This window comes from Sorex araneus, chromosome X, assembly GCF_027595985.1.
Source record: "Sorex araneus isolate mSorAra2 chromosome X, mSorAra2.pri, whole genome shotgun sequence".
Lineage (NCBI taxonomy): Eukaryota > Metazoa > Chordata > Mammalia > Eulipotyphla > Soricidae > Sorex > Sorex araneus.
Window position 1 is genome coordinate 324,933,367 of NC_073313.1, and position 16,832 is coordinate 324,950,198.

Sequence of the window (16,832 nt, forward strand, 5' to 3'; positions counted from 1 at the left end):
TCTGTACATTTCACATCTGATTAATAAAGGTGTTAACAGCATATTATAGAGAACCAGTCAGTGATCTAAATGGAAAGACAAGATAGGTAGATAAAAAGGAAATCAACAATCCAAGCAAACGCTTTGTTACCAGGGGCATTGTTCAAATTTTTTTGGGCAGAAAGATAGGTGGGAAGAGATTGAGTGATAGAATCCTATTCAGTTAACAGATGGACAAGGTATGGAATGAAATACAGCCATCCAAAAGTTAAACCCTTACAGGATGCTATCTTCCACAACGGATTCCTTCACGTGATCTTTCCTTTGAGCAGGCCCGGTAATGATGAAAACAAGCCGAAATAAACCTGTACTTGTGTAACTGAAAAAGAGAGCTCTGCGGCGTTTTGCAGCGCTAACACTGACCCCTGCTGGAACCCGCTTCCACGACTCCGCGCTCCGTTGCGCAGCTGTTTCGGCGCCTCCCGGCCGCCGTAGCGGGACCCCGTTCCGCCCGGGGCGGGGGGCGGGGCCGCTCTCGGGTGCAGGATGGCAGGCGAGACTGAGCGCTGCAAACCTCTGATCGGGCTGCTCAGCGGGCTGGCCCAGGACATTTTCCATGGGACGGCGGGCGTCACCGAGGAGCTGCTGCGGACGCAGCTCTATCCCGAGGTGTCTCCGGAGGAGTTCCGTCCCTTTCTTGCGAAGATGAGGGGGATTCTTAAGGTACCTCTCTTGCCGGGGCTTCCTCTGTGGAAGCGATCCACCCTTCCCTGCCTGCACCCTCGGACGAGTCTACCCAGAAACGGAGGTGGCCTTCCTCAGACCCACCGTTCCTCCAGGGCCCCACTCCGCGCTCCTTCACACCCGGCTCTTGTCACTTCTGATCGGTGACCCCTCTTGCCCCGCCACGCTCCCCGCAGCCGTGCACGCTGTCACCCGCGGACGAAGACTGTGGGTGCTTTCCTAAGTCACAGCTTCCACACGCCCGCATGTCTGTGCGCTCCATACCTTGAAAAATGTGGTGCGATTTCTTTTTCGGAGTCTTGGAACGGAACGACAGGGAGCCAGGACCGGGCGGGATACGCTGACGGGACCCGAGGCCCCAGCCCGCTGTGCAGTGAGCGCATGTTCCCCAGCTTGAAGTTAAAAGTGTAAACTACCTCGACCCCTAGACATCTCAGGAGAGCCACTAGCCATTTAGGAAAGGTGAAAAGGGAGCGAGGGTGTGGCTCGGCTGTGGAGCTCTTGTCTGGTTTCTAAGGACCCTGGGATCAAGCGAAAATTAAATGTATTTCATTTAGTCCAATATATCAAATTACTAGACGTTCACATTCAGTATGTGGAAAGAAATATCAGTAAGGGGACAAACAGGTAGTATAGGGGTTTGGGCATTTGCCTTGCATGCAGCCGACCTGGGTGACCCTCCGCCCCCCCCATATTGGTTCTTCAAGTACCTCATGCCTGAGGACAGAGCCAGGAGTAGTCCCAGAGCTTTACTGGGTGTGGTCCAAAACACTGGGTGGGTGGGTGGGTGGGTGGGGACGGAGGTATTTGATATTTCTTCATCATCTTTCCCGATTCCTTACACATAGGTCAGTTTGTACCTGTGACATTTCAAAGGATTCAGTGAGTGTGTTGACTAAGACCTAATAGGAATGAATCTGGTACCAAAGTGTGTTCTAGAAATACACTGAAAGAGAGTGCGTATTTTTGTAGACAGCCAGTGTGTTAGGAATCATACAAGGTATTTTACATTTAATTTTTTTTTCTTGCAGTAGCTTTGTATGCTGGAGACCCATTTTAAAGATTAGGAAATAGGCTGTAAGGAGGCTTAAGAAGTTTGTCTAACATCACACTTTGGGGCTGGGAAGTGGCTCAGAGGACAGGAGCAAAAGCTTTGCATGTGGAGCCCTGGATTCAGTTCCACCACCATATGGTTACCCAAGCAATCACTATTATTGAGTATTAATACTATGGGCAGTAGCCCCTGTGGAGGGAGGGAGATCATCAAAGAAAAATTCGCCATAAAATGATATTACACTTTGATTAAAGTCAGTGTTGAAATGTAATCCATTATAATCTTTTTCTTGCTCCTTGTTTTAAGAATTGTTTGCTTCAGGGACTCTATCCATAGTGAGTGGGTAGGGTGCTTGCCTTGTACACAGCCGACCTGGGTTCAATCCCCAGCATCCCATATCCCTTGAGCACCTCCAGGAGTAATTAGTAATATCTGAGTTCAGAGCCAGAACCCTCATCATCACTGGGTGTGGCCCCAAACTCCCCCCCCAAATTAAAAATTAAATAAAAATTATGCTTTATAAAGACAGGATTTTTTTTTTGAAAAAAAGTATTTAACATCACAGGATTTGAATCCTGGAAACAAAATGAAGAAACTTTTACCGAAAGTAAGTTGTGTCATGAATATAAAAGAGACAATATCCCGGGGTGATCCAAGACATTCTAAACATTTTTAGTTGATATTATATATCAGTGGTAAAGCCCCTCTTTCAAATCTTACTCTCTAGTGATCAGAGAGGTTCCGTAGAGTATGATTTTCTAAACCAGGATTAGTTAGCTGTTCAGGGCTGCTCCTGGGTCTTTGACTGGGAATCACTCCTGGAAGTGCTAAAGGAACCTTGAAGAGGTCTGACTGGAACCTGGGCATCCTATATGCAGAGCATGTAGGTCAGATTTACTCACTTTCCTGAATGGTTCTGGGTTGAAGACTTAACATCATCTGTCTTTAGTGTTGAGAGTAGAGCAGAAGATTTACTTGTTTTGTTACTACATACTTTGCACAGATGAGACACAAAGCTGAAAGCCTTTGAATTTTTGACTTAGGACTGAAACTCGAGATGGCATATAGTTTTAACCTTCTTTTCCTTTATAAGTAACACTGAAGAGCAAATGTCTATTTCTTACAGATAAGTAAAGGACAAGCATGGTTTTTTTTTTTAAACAAAAAGACTTTGAACAGAGAAAAAAATATTTATCTGCAGTAAAGGAGAGCATTCGCAAATGAGCATGATGCAAAGATGCTAAGGCATTGAGATCTGAGTAAACTAGTATCTGCACAGAAGAGGATTTAATTCTTTTTGGGAGGTGAGGACACTCCCAAGTGATGCTCAAGAGATGTGGGGCCACCCTGGTGATTTGGCCAGTGGGGCTTTTGGTTTAGTAGAGGATATGATTCTGCTTGGCCCTGCAGTGCTGGGGATACCTGGCTCATTTGGAGGGACCAGGTGGTGGTGGGAATTGAATTTAAGTCCTGTTCCATGTGCCCTAGCCATTGTACAGTCTCGAGGCTCCTGATTGGGTCGCACCCGAGGTGCACAGGCCTTACTTCTGCCTCTGCTCAGAGCTTCCTACTGTCAGGGCTTGTGGGACCAAATGGGGTCAAACTTGGATTGGCTGCCTGCAATGCAGTCGCCTTACCCACTGTACTTTCTGTGGCCTGGAGATGCTATTTTTGTTGTTGTTGTTGTTGTTGCAGCTCTTGAACTTTAAAATATTGTAGACTGGGGCTGGAGCAATAGCACAGCGGGTAGGGCGTTTGCCTTGCACGCGGCCGACCCGGGTTCGAATCCCAGCATCCCATATGGTTCCCTGAGCACCGCCAGGGGTAATTCCTGAGTGCAGAGCCAGGAGTAACCCCTGTGCATTGCCGGGTGTGACCCAAAAAGCAAAAATAAATAAATAAATAAAATATTGTAGACTAAAGCAAATGGCTTCCACTTAGGGCATTCTAGGTTAAGAAAATAGCAGGGATGGGCCAGGAAAACGTAGAGCACAGTCAGGAAATGAACCTGAATTTACTCGACAGTACTCAGGACTGAGTATTGGTGGAAGCATAAAAAAGTAAAGTAACCTTCCTCCTTTCCTTATATTTAATCCCAATATATAAAGAGCAATGTGTGTGTGTGTGTGTGTGTGTGTGTGTGTGTGTGTGTACCTATTCATTTTAATAGGGGCTCCCACGTAGTGTTGCTTGGGGGCTGGGGTGACCAGGCTTTCCTTTGGTGGTGCTGGTTGTGTGTGATGGGCATGTAGCGGTAGGTTTGGATCCTGCAACATGCTAAGCCTACACTCTGCCCCTTGAGCTTTCCTTCCCACCCAGTCCTGTGCATGTTTATTCCACTCTTTTTTGGCAGGGTTGGGGGGCTCACACTCTGTGGTGTATAGGGCTTACTCCTGGTCTATGGCAGGGATCATTCTTGGTGGTGCTTGGGGACCATATGTAGTGCTGGATCATCAGAATGCAATACAAATATCTTACCCATTTTACTCTTTATTAGGTCCATTTATTCCTATTCTTAAGCAGGATGGATGCTTAAATGTTTTTGTTGTGGTAAAATTTTAAATATCATCTTTATTTAAATTGTATACATATTCATAATGCCTTATTTAAATTGTATATATATTCATAATGCTGTGCATCTATTACTTGTTTATAACTTTTTTTCCCTTTAGTGTTTGTGTTACAGCTGATCAGTATTCACTCTGAGGCTACTTCCAGAGCAGTGCTGGGGGTTACAACCTTTTTATCTTCACTGTCACTGTCACTGTCATCTCGTTGATCCTCGATTTGCTTGAGCGGGCCCAGTAACGTCTCCATTCGTCCTAGCCCAGAGGTTTTAGCAGCCTGTCTTTACTTGTCCTTCCCAATGGTGCCGCATTAGCGACTCTTTCAGAGTCAGGAGAATGAGACCCATCATTGTTACTGTGTTTGGCATATGAATACGCCACGGGGAGCTTGCCAGGCTCTCCCATATATATATATATTTTTTATCTTATAATACTAAAATTTTGTACTCATTAACCAGGAGCTCCCTTTAACTCCCCATTGTCCTACTTTCTTCTCAAGCTCCTGGAAACCATCATTCTACTTCTTTCTTGATGAGTCTGACTATTCTAAATGTCTCATAAGTGGAATTATATAGCATTTGTCTTTTTTGTGTCTAGCTTGTTCACTAAGCCTAAATAATCCTCATTGCATGTATATGTCACTTTTGCTTAACCATGCACTTGTTATTGATCACTTGGTTTTCTTCCATGTTTTATCTATTATAAATGCTGTGACATGGGTGTACAAGTATATTGAGTCTCTGCTTTCCGTTTTCTTGGTATAAAACCAGAAGAAATTGCTAGCTCATATGGCAATTCTATTTTTAATTTTTTGCGGAACTGCATACTTTTTTTCACAGAGGCTATACTACTTTACATTCCCGCCAACAGTGCACTTTACATCATCACCAACCCTTGATATTTTCTAGTTTTTGATTGTTGCTCATTCTAATTAGTATGGTGTGGCAGAGTATACTTTTAAAATTTTTTGTTATTTGGCAGGGGTGGGTGGGGGTCTCCAAAGGAGTGCACAAGAGTCCTCTGTCCCCTTCCTCTGATTCTTGGTCAGTGGTTCAATGCGCAGGCCTCAAGATGCAGTGCTACTAGGACTTGGCAGTATTGGGGCTTACCTTGGCTACTCTTATGGTGACTGGGGCCCCCAGAGCCACATATGGTGGTGCTCAAGAGCCTCCGGGACTGTACCCCGAAATGCTCAGGGGAGTATATGGTGCTGGGAACTGAGCCAAGGTCAGCTGCATGTAAAACAAAGTGCCTTGTTACCTATACTACCCAGCTTCAATTTATTGTTTGTGGGGGCTAATACTCAGTTATGCGCAGGGCTTACTTCTGGCTCTCTGCCCAGGGATCACTCCTGGTGATGTTTGGAGGACTGTATAAGATGTCAAGGATAGAACCTGGGTTGATGCATGCAAGGCAAATGCTTTACCACTGTACTATCTCTCTGGACCCTATAGCCCCCATTTTAATAAGTATAGAAATGATAGTAAAAGTCAAGATAGTTTTTTCTTTTGTCTTGTGGAGTCTCAGAGATCTTGAATTCAGCATGCAGGCTGAAGAAAAGAATTTTTAAAACAAGTGCAGCAGGTAGGGTGTTTGTCTTGTATGCAGCCAACCTGGGTTCGATCCCCAGCATCCCATATGGTCTCCCAAGCACCTCCAAGAGTACTTCCTGAATGCAGAGCTAGGAGTAACCCCCTGCGTATTGCTGGGTATGCCTCCAAAAGCCTAAATAAATAAATACAAACAAGTGCAGGACTTTAAGCAAAGGAAAATGAACTGAGCATAAAATGTTTAACGTCATTTTGGCTGAGAACCTAGCTCAGTGGTAGAGCACTTTTTGTGCATGTGTGAGGCTCTGAGTTTTATCCTCAGTATGGCAAAGAAAAGGGTTTCTTTCTTTTTTTGCTTTTTGGGTCACATCTGGCAATGCACAGGGGTCACTCCTGGCTTTGCACTCAGGGATCACCCCTGGCGGTGCTCAGGGGACCATATTGGATGCTGGGGATTGAACCTGGGTTGGCCGTGTGCAAGGCAAACACCCTACCCACTGTGCTATCGCTCCTGCCCTGGAAAGGGTTTCTTTAAACTGCGATTTTTACATGGTGATTATACCTAAAACACCTACAAACTCTCAGGTTCTGTGGAGAAAGTAAAAATAGAGGGAAGAGGTGTGGGCCAAGGAGGAAGGGAAGGAGTAGCAGTGGCTTCTCTTGTTAGCAGGCTCCTTGTTGATAGCTGTCTGCATTCATTCATAGGCTTCGTTTCAGGTTCAGGTGTTCTCTGAGTGGTCGCCTTTCCCTAGCGTTAACTTCCTGTGCCGGGTGTAATGGATTGACTGCTTGTATTTTTACCGGTCGCTGGTCTCTGGAAAACCTGGCGTGGGACATTGACCCTCTCTTGCTTTACTCTCAATCACAAAAGGGCAAACTTTTCCTCTGCTTATAGATATGTGAAGCTGATCATTTTCTTTGCTTTATTTATTTATATTTTGTCTTTCTACTTTCTATTTCTCAGGGACTACTCCTGGCACAGTACTCAGAAGTCATTCCCTGCAGTGCTCAGTGGGCCATGGGGTGCAAAGGATTATCCTGAGCCTCCGGTACTCGAAGTATATGCTCTTGCCTTCGAACTCTTCTTCTTAGCTCCTCAATTTATTTGTTTATTTTTGGGTTGTGAGCCACACCTGGTGGCTTTCAGTGTTGTTCTTGGCTCTGTGTGCTCAGAAATGACCCCTGGCTGTGCCCAGGGGATCATATGTGTTACCTAGTATTCGAACCAGGGTTGTGGCAGGTCAGCTACATGCAAGGAAATTACCCAACTCCTTTCTAGTTTATATTTATTTATTATCTTATTTTGGTTTCTGGGTCACACCTGTTGGTGCTCAGGGCTTATTCCTGGCTCTGCTCTTAGGAATCACTCCTAGTGGGATTTGGAGGACCAAATGGGGTGCCTGGGACTGAACCTGGGTTGGCTGCGTGCAAGGCAAACACGCTACCCACTTACTATCGTGCCAGCCCTCTCTAGTTTATTTTTGACAGTTCCGGAGTAAATAAACAAATTTTTTTTTTTTTTTTTTTTTTTTTTTGCTTTTTGGGTCACACCCAGCGATGCCCAGGGGTTACTCCTGGCTTTGCACTCAAGAATTACTCCTGGCAGTGCTTGGGGGACCATATGGGATGCCGGGGATCGAACCCGGGTCGGCCGCGTGCAAGGCAAACGCCCTCCCCGCTGTGCTATCGCTCCGGCCCCAAATAAACAAATTTTAACTTGAGAGATATATCACAAATACGCTGTGTTTTAATCTTTATTTTTTTTTTGCTCACATGTATACCTCAACTTCATCTAGATATATGTTTAAATATCCTGTTCCTTTTTTTTACCCGCTTTTTGGGTCCATCTGGCGATGCTCAAGGGTTACTCCTGGATCTGCATTCAGGAGTTATTCCTGACGGTGCTCGGGAGACTATACGGGATACCAGGGATTGAATCCTGGTTGGCCACTTGCAAGGCAGATGCCCTACCCACTGTACTATCACTCCAGCCCCATATACTCTGTTTCTTGATCCTGCTCTTCACCTATGCAGTATGCTCCTAATTCTACTTTATTAGAATTCTCAAGACTTCATTATGAAGATAGATTATTTTTTGCATATGGTCTATGCTCACTACTGCCCTCTGTTGGCAATGAATTTTGAATTTCCTTACTGCACATTAAAATTTTTTTAATGTACATATGATTGAATTTTGTTTTCTCTACTGTTGCTGCTCCCTATACTCAATTCTGTCAATCTGAAATTAGTTTATCTATTTCTCTTTTTCTTTATAATTTGAACTATAAATATGTTTAAATTTTATTCTGGAAATCTGGAAATACACACAACTAGCTTATGAATTATGTTTCTTATTTCACTCCTGCCTCAAGACAGTTATCAACGGCCTTCCTCTGCCACAACTTTATCAAGATATAATTGGCAAACCGATGTACCTGTGTTTTTCAAATAGAGGGTCACACCTAATGATTTTGAGGTGGGTCACCAGGACTGTTGCCTTAAATGCATGGGGAGCTGCCAGGCCACATCCAGCGTTGTCTGTCTGTGGTACTAAGTATCGGATTTAAGATTGCATACATTCTGGCTATGAGCTCTACCTAACCCCAAAGTGTGTGTGTGTGTGTGTGTGTGTGTGTGTGTGTGTGTGTGTGTGTGTGTGTGTGTGTGTGTGTGTGTGTGTGTGTCTTTTAGGCCACATCCAGCCATGCTGGCCCTACCCTTGTTGATGCTTGAGTCTGTCACTGCTGGATATGCTCAGAGGAACATGCAGTGCCGGGGATTAAATCTGGGGCTCTTTTACATGAAGTATGAGCTCCAGCCCTTTGAGTCATCTCTCCAGGCTCCTGAATATTTGTATTCAGTCTGTCTCTTATCGTTTATTTATTTATTGTCTCGAAGTCGTGAACATTTGTTTGAGAATTAGACTGGAAAGACCTTTAATAATAGTTTTTGCATGTATTGTAATTGGATTATATCATCTGACAGAAGCTGGATTTAAATTTAATTTTTAATTTTGTAAACATTCAGCCACCTGTTTGCTTTCCTTTTTTTTTGCTTTTTTTGGGAGGGGAGGGTCACACCCGGCGATGCACAGAGGTTACTTCTGGCTCTGCACTCAGGAATTACTCCTGGCAGTGCTCAGGGGACCATATGGGATGCTGGGGGTCGAACCCAGGTTGGCTGCCTGTAAGGCAAACAATCTACCCACTGTACTATTGCTCCAGCCCCTGCTTTCCCTTTTTTATTGTAAACTCCACTAAAGAAAGCATGGAAAATTGTGGTACATAAAATTGCACATACTACTATCTGGCTGGAGTGATAGCACAGCGAGTAGGGCATTTGCCTTGCACTCGGGCAACCCAGGTTCGATTCCTCCGTCCCTCTCGGAGAGCCCAGCAAGCTACCGAGAGTATCCCGTCTGCACGGCAGAGCCTGGCAAGCTCCCCATGGTGTATTCAATATGCCAGAAACAGCAACAACAAGTCTCACAATGGAGAAGTTACTGGTGCCCGCTCGAGCTCGATGAACAATGGGATGATAGTACTACAGTGCTACTATCTAGCATGATAGTATTAATATTTTTGTGTATTTATTAGCTACACATTTGATAATACTATAATTTATATACCAGCTCTATTTTTGATACAGTTATACACTTTATAGCTATAGTCCTTATTTGGATTTATATTTCCTGGAAAATAAAGACATTAAGAAAGTAATTATGGAAATTTTGAAAAGGAAGCCACAAGTGCTATGTGCAAGCTTAAATAAATTATAGGCAGTTTAGTTACAAGATCAGATGCAAGTCCATACTACAATATCAATAAAAGATGAAAGGAAGAAAAGACCAATTTAATAGCTATAATGGACTAAAAGGAAAAAAGAAACAGCAGAAAATAACTTCTTTAATTGTGTATTTTCGGTACAAGGTGAGAAATCATGAATGTGGCTGACTAATGTTGTGCTAATGTCTTTCCTGTAATAAAATTTGATTGCTCTGGATCTCATTTTCAGTTTTTTGACTTGATCTTTAAGACTACGCTGAAAAAGACTTTTTTTTTTTTTTTGGTGTATCTGTGGCGTGCGATACTCAGAGGTTTCTCCTGGTTCTGCACTCAGGAATTACTCCTGGCGGTGCATAGATGGATCATATGGGAGGCCGGGGATCAAACGCAGCTGCGTACAAGGCAAACGCCCTACCCACTGTGCTATACTCTGGCCCAAGACTCTATTTTTTAAATTGAAACTTAGCAGAAGCTCAGCTGATTTAAGGTATCTCTTCTTAACATGTTCTCAAGTTGCTTTAAGAAAGGGTATGTATATGGGAGGTAATTCTTTTTCTTCAGTTTCTAAAAATGTGTTTCGGAGGCCAAAGCAACAGTACAGTAGGTAGGGTGCTTGCCTTGAAGGGGCTGAGCCAGGTTCAATCCTCAGCACCCCATATAGTGCCCCAAGTCCTGCCAGAGTGATCCCTCAACGAAGAGTCAGGAATAAGACCTGAGCACATATGAGTGTGGCCCAAAAAACAAACCCCAAAATGTGTTGGAGCCGGGAGCCCGTGCTTTGAACACTGGGGCCCTGGGTTCTATCCTGGGCACCATCTGGTTCTCTGAGCAGTCCCAGAAGTGATTCCTGAACAGAGCTGGGCTTAGGCCCTGAGCACCATTAGGTATGACCTGAAAACCGAAATCTGAAAGGGGGTCTAGAGATAGCTCAGTTTGTATGCAGGAGGCCTTGGTTTAATTCCTGGCTCCACGTATTTCCTGAGCACCACTAGGAGCAACCCTGAGCAAAGAGCTGTGAGTAGCTCCTGATTACCACCCAGTGTGGACTGGAAACCAAAACCAACAATCCCCACCCCAGCCTCCCCAAAAGCTAGAATATCTTTCTGGACTGGGGATGTGGATCAAATGGTAGAGCCTTGCATTTATTTGCAAATCTTAATCTTCACAGGACACCAAGTTAGGCACAGTGGATATCTATAAATCTAAAAGGTGTCTTACCTTGGATTCCTGTTACTCCTATTGAGAGTGGTCTGCCATGCTTTGGAGTTTGATTTTAAAGAAAAAACCAGCCATGTTCTTTTCTGCTTTTGAAAAATTACAGGTCGGTTTTAATCTACTGTCTAGTGAAAAATCATCACTAAATCCTGGCCCGAAGGAGATCCAAATTTCCTTTAGAACAAATAGAAGAAATGTGTTAATTTCTGAGAACCTTTTGTGAGTCCTTAAAGTGTAGACCTTCTCTGCTCTCCTTGGCTATATCTAATGTCTGTGGATGATCACTCACTCAAGGGCCCTCGAGTTCGTGCCAGCACATTCTTCCTGGGCTAACAGCTCAAACATCAAGCCAGTTCTTGGCAGAGAGGCGCCTTGGGAAGTACTAGTCGTTGTTCTGCCTTTGTTGCCCACAAACCTGCGGTTTCTGCATTATCTTTTAAAGTGCTCACTGGTGGCAATAGCCGGTTTTTAGACTATGCAGGAAGCCCGGGAAAGCCGATGGGGCGGGACTTCTGGGTCCGCCCTGAGCCGGCCGACATTTAAGCACAGAGCCATGTGGGGACGCTCCTTTCCGGCCCCGCGAGAGATCGACCCCGGAGGCAACTGAACCACTTTGGACACGAGCGGCGCCCCCAAAATGCCTCCAAACTGTGTGCTCGGAGCTTCTGGCCCAGGCGCTGCCAGCGAGTGATGCAATTACCAAAAGAATTTTCCCTGGACTTCATATAGAAATCCAAAACCTTGGATTTTGGATTTCTTAATATCTCTTGATTGTCAGCAACGTGTAAATGTTCCTTTTTGCCAGGGCTTTCCATGGGGGGAAACTCCAAACAATAGTACTGAGTTCTTTGTTGAAGGGTAAAAGATTGTAGCGATAGAATTTTAGGCAGAATTTTCCCTGGACTTTATATAGAAACCCAAAACCGCGCGGCCGCAGCAGCCTAATGTCATCTAATCATCAGCAGTATGAAATGGTTCCGTTGTAATGGGTTGGACCTTGGGGGGACCATAATAGGGTTAAAGTTTGTAGCGACATGTAATTTCTGGCTGTACTTTCCCTGGACTCTATACAGAAATTCAAAGCCGCGAGGCTGCTGCCATGGCCGCGCAACCTATTGTCATTTAATCATCACCAATATGAAATGGTTCCTTTTTAACGGGTCGGACTTTGGTGGGAAATCCTAACAAGAATAGTAAGTCTTTTGCTGAAATATTGAAGGCTACCAAAGTGGTAGCCATCTCTATAGACTGAACTAAGCCATATCCCCACGCCGGCTGAGAAGAAATATCCTTCTTTCTCGGGAAGAAACACGGCGTGGCGTTAACCATAGTATGATGTCCATTAAGCTGACACGGACCTGGTGGCGTGGGAATGGGATACAAGGGAATAAATTATTATGTACTTGGGAAAAAAAAATAAAGTGCTCACTGGTATGTGTGACAAAGGTGCCTGATGAATTCTAATTTTCTGCCTGATCAAGTGGAATTGTAGCACTGGTGAAAGGTTTTTCTCAGACACATTCCCACAATCTTTTTCAGGTATGATTTAAGTAGAAGAGATTACGTGTATAAAGATACCCCATTCTCTCTTTTTTTTTAATTGAATCATTGTGAGATACAGTTATAAAGTTTTCATGTTTGAGTTTCAGTCATACAATGATCCAACACCCATCCCTCCACCAGTGTACATTTTCCACCACCAATGTCCCCAGTATCCCCCCCCCCCATCCAATTCCTCCCCCTGCCTCTATGGCAAACAATTTCCCCCATACTCTCTCTCTCTACTTTTGGGCATTATGGTTTGCAATATAGATAATGAGAGGCTATCATGTTTGGTCTTTTATCTACTTTTAGCACACATCTCCAAATGATTCTTCCAACCATCATTGACATAGTGATTCCTTCTGTATTCCAGCTGCCTTCTCCCCTAGCTCATGAGGCAGGCTTCCAACTGTGGAGCAGTATTCCTGACCCTTGTGTCTACTATCCTTGAGTGTCAGTCTCATATTATGTTATTTTATGTTATTTTATTTTATTTTTGCTTTTTGGGTCACACCTGCCGATGCACAGGGGTTATTTCTGGCTCTGCACTCAAGAATCACCCCTGGTAGTGTTCAGGGGACCATTTGGGATGCTGGGAATCGAACCTGGGTCAGCCGTGTACAAGGCAAATACCCTACCCACTGTGCTATTGCTCCAGCCCCTATTATGTTATTTTATATTCCACAAGTAGAAGGAGAGGAGATAGTGACCAAAGAAACCATAACTGGAGTGATAGCACAGCAGGTAGGATGTTTGCTTTGCAGGCAGCTGACCAGGTTTGATTCCTCCGTCCTTCTCAGAGAGCCCGGCAAGCTACCGAGAGTATCCTGCCTGCATGGCAGAGCCTGGCAAGTTACCCATGGTGTATTCAATATGCCAAAAACAGTAACAAGTCTCACAATGGAGACTTTACTGGTACCTGCTTGAGCAAATAGATGACTAACAGAACTATAGTGCTACAGTGCTATATCCCACAAATGAATGCAGTAATTCTTTGTCTGAAGAACTTTGTCTTTGAAGAACTCCACCATTCTTCCTGCACTAACATACGCCTCAGAGACCTGGGCCCTACAAAAACAGGACGAGAAAGCTATTTGGGTATCCCAAAGAGGAACTGAAAGAGCTATGCTTGGAATATCACATTTCGCTCAAGTGAGAGAATCTCTTTCTGACTCATTTCACTTAGCTTGATACTTCCATGACTGTCCATTATATGCAAATTTCATGACTTCATCTTTCCTAACAACTGCATAGTATTCTGTTGTGTAGATGTACCAAAGTTTCTTTAATAAGTTTATCTGTTCGCGGGCTCTTAGGTTGTTTCTAGATTCTGGCTATTGTGAACAGTGCTGCAATGAACATACAGGTGCAGATGTCATTTCTACTATGCTTTTTTGCGCCCTCAGGGTATATTCCCAGAAGTATATTGCAGGGTCATATGGAAGCTCAATTTCTAGGTTTTTTTTGTTTTTTGTTTTTTAAGGAATGCCCATATTGTTTTCCAAAAAGGTTGGACCAGTCGGCATTCCCACCAACAATGAAAGAGAGTTCCTTTCTCCTCACATTCATGCCAGCTCTGGTTATTCTTATTCTTTTTGTTGTGTGCCAGTCTCTGTGGTGTGAGATGATATCTCATTGCTGTTTTGATTTGCATCTTCCTGATGATTAGTGATGTAGAGCATTTTTTCATGTGCCTTTTGGCCATTTGTATTTTTTTTTTTTTTGAGGAAGCTTCTATTCTTCTCCCCATTTTTTGTTGGGGTTGGAGGTCTTTTTCTTATACAATTCTACTAGTGTCTTGTATATATTGAATATTAACCCCTTATCAGATAGATATTAGGTAAATACACTGGCTCGGCTCTTCACACGCTACCTTTCTGAATGCAAGGTTCTGTCCTAATGGAAAACCAGCAGAACCATTCTGTTGTACAAGAAGGGAGACATCCACAACATCAGCAACTATCACCCAATCTGCCTGTTGTCTGTCGTCTACAAGTTGTTCACTCGACTCATCCTGAATAGAATAGGCAGAACACTAGACAAAGGACAACCATGCGAGCAAGCTGGGTTCTGAAAAGGATTCAGCATGATGGACCATATCCACACGGTGACCAAGCTCATTGAAGTTTTGCGAGAGTTCAAGATGCCGCTCTGTCTAACGTTCATCGATTTAAAGAAGGCCTTCGATTCTGCTGAGACTGAAGCAGTCATCAAAGCCCTAGCCAAACAGGGCATTCAAACTCAGTACATCAGGATCCTCTGTGAGCTGTATTACGGATTCACCACCAAGATCTCACCGTTCTACAAGGAAGTGATCATTGATGTAAATGGGTTTGGCAGGGCGATACCATTTCACTGAAACTCTTCAGTGCCACCCTCAAGAACATCATGAGACAACTGGAATGGGAAGGAATGGGAGTAAAGATAGATGGTTGGCAACTACACCACCTCCGCTTCACTGATGACATCGTTCTAATAACACCAAATATTAGCCAAGCGGCACAAATGCTCGCCAGTTTCGACCGTGAGTGTGGAAAGGTTGGACTGCAGCTGAATCTCACCAAGACAATGTTCATGAAAAATGAACTATCCCTGATGTTCCATTTGCTTTCAACGGAACGAACATCTCCGAATGCAGCAGCTATGTGTACCTGAGTCGAGAACTCAACATGAGGAATGACTTGGCACCAGAACTGCACAGGAGGAAGAGAGCAGCATGGAACGCCTTCAAGAGTGTTGAAGAAGTTAAGAGGATGAAGAACCTTCGGCTCTGGGCACATCTTTTCGACTCCACCATTCTTCCTGCACTAACATATGTCTCAGAGACCTGGGCCCTACAAAAACAGAATGCTATTTGGGTATCCCAAAGAGGAATTGAAAGAGCTATGCTTGGAATATCACGTTTCACTCAAGTGAGAGAAAGAATCCTGAGTTCCGACTTCCGTCAAAGATCAAGAATCAGGGACGCTGTCTCATTTGTCAAGGCGTTGAAAATCAGATGGGCTGGATGTGTAATGCGATTTAGAGACAACCGCTGGCCTAGAGCTGTTACTGACTGGATTCCATGGGATGTCAAAAGATTGCATGGCTGCCCACCTATGAGATGGTCAGACTTCATCATCAAGACCCTGAATGAACAGTTTGAGGCTCTTCATGTTCCTGGAGCGAGCATATACCATTGGTCTACACTAGCATGCAACAGGAATGAATGAAGACGTTACTGTTGCCTGCTTGAGCAAATTGAAGATCAATAGGATAACAAGTGATACAAGTGATTGGGTAAATATTCATTCCCATTCTGTGTGGTCTTTCTGTATTTTGGTCACTTTTTTTTGAGGCGCAGAAGTTTCTTAGTCTGTAGTTCATTTGTTTATGTTTCCACTTGCTTGATCAGTGGTATTTCGTCCTTTAAAGATGCTTTTAGCGTCAGTATCACAGAGGGTTCTGCTTACATTTTCCTCTATGTACCTTATGGATTTAGGTCTGATATTGAGGTCTTTAATCCACTTTGATCTGACTTTTGTGCCTGGGCATTAGACAGAGGCCAGAGTTCTTTTTTTTTGCAGGTAGTTGTCCAGTTTGCCCAGCACCACTTGTTGAAAAGGTTTTCCTTGTTCACTTCACATTTCTTACTCCTTTATCAAAGATTAAGATTTGAGATTCTGTGACAGAATATTCAACTCTGTTTCATTAATCTATGGTTCTGTTTCTAGTCTAATATCATGCTGTTTTATCCCATTCTTTTTTTTCAGAATGTTAATTTTTAATTTTATTACTATTATTAACATCATTTTCTGTGAGATACAATTATACAGCTTTCCTATTTAAGTTTCAGTCATACAATAGTCGATCACCAAACCCTTCACCAGTGCACATCTCCTACCAGCAAAGTCCCCAGTATCTCCCCCCCACCCCCTGCCAATCCCACCCTTCCCCCTGCCTCTATGGTAGACAATGTCCCCCATACTCTTTTTGGTATTGCTTATTATGAGTCACATAAGATGTCACGGCTGCGCTCTCCTGGAATTCTAAAATTTAGATAGTTAGGGTCTGGAGAAATCTCTGCAAGAGCTGCTCGGTTTGGAGATTCTTTCGTGTGTCTCTGGATCATGGCCATTAAGGATCATGGCCATTAAGGAGCTTAAGTAGCAGCTGGAGGCAGTTTGTGGGAGTGATCTCCAGGGTCCCATGGGGACTGGGGAGGAGGGGGGATGAGAGGGACTGGCCCATCCCCTATCCCTTGAGGCCTGGAGTTTGCTGTCACTGAACCTGCATACCTGTACTTTTTTTTTCTTTTTGAGTCACACCCAGCAATGCACAGTGGTTACTCCTGGCTCTGCTCTCAGGAATTACTCCTGGCTGTGCTCGGGGGACCATATGGGATCGTGGGAATCGA

General features: G+C 44.0%; 1 protein-coding gene across 1 annotated transcript in view; it reads left to right on the plus strand.

Moving 5' to 3' along the window:
• The first annotated feature begins 485 nt into the window (after positions 1–485).
• The window catches only part of COMMD1 (copper metabolism domain containing 1), a 137,983-nt gene continuing 121,636 nt past the window's right edge, over positions 486–16,832 (plus strand). The window contains exon 1 of the mRNA XM_004609281.2: positions 486–702. Within this exon, the coding sequence (XP_004609338.1) occupies positions 526–702 (177 nt within the window). The 5' untranslated portion in view covers positions 486–525. The remainder of the gene's footprint in view (positions 703–16,832) is intronic.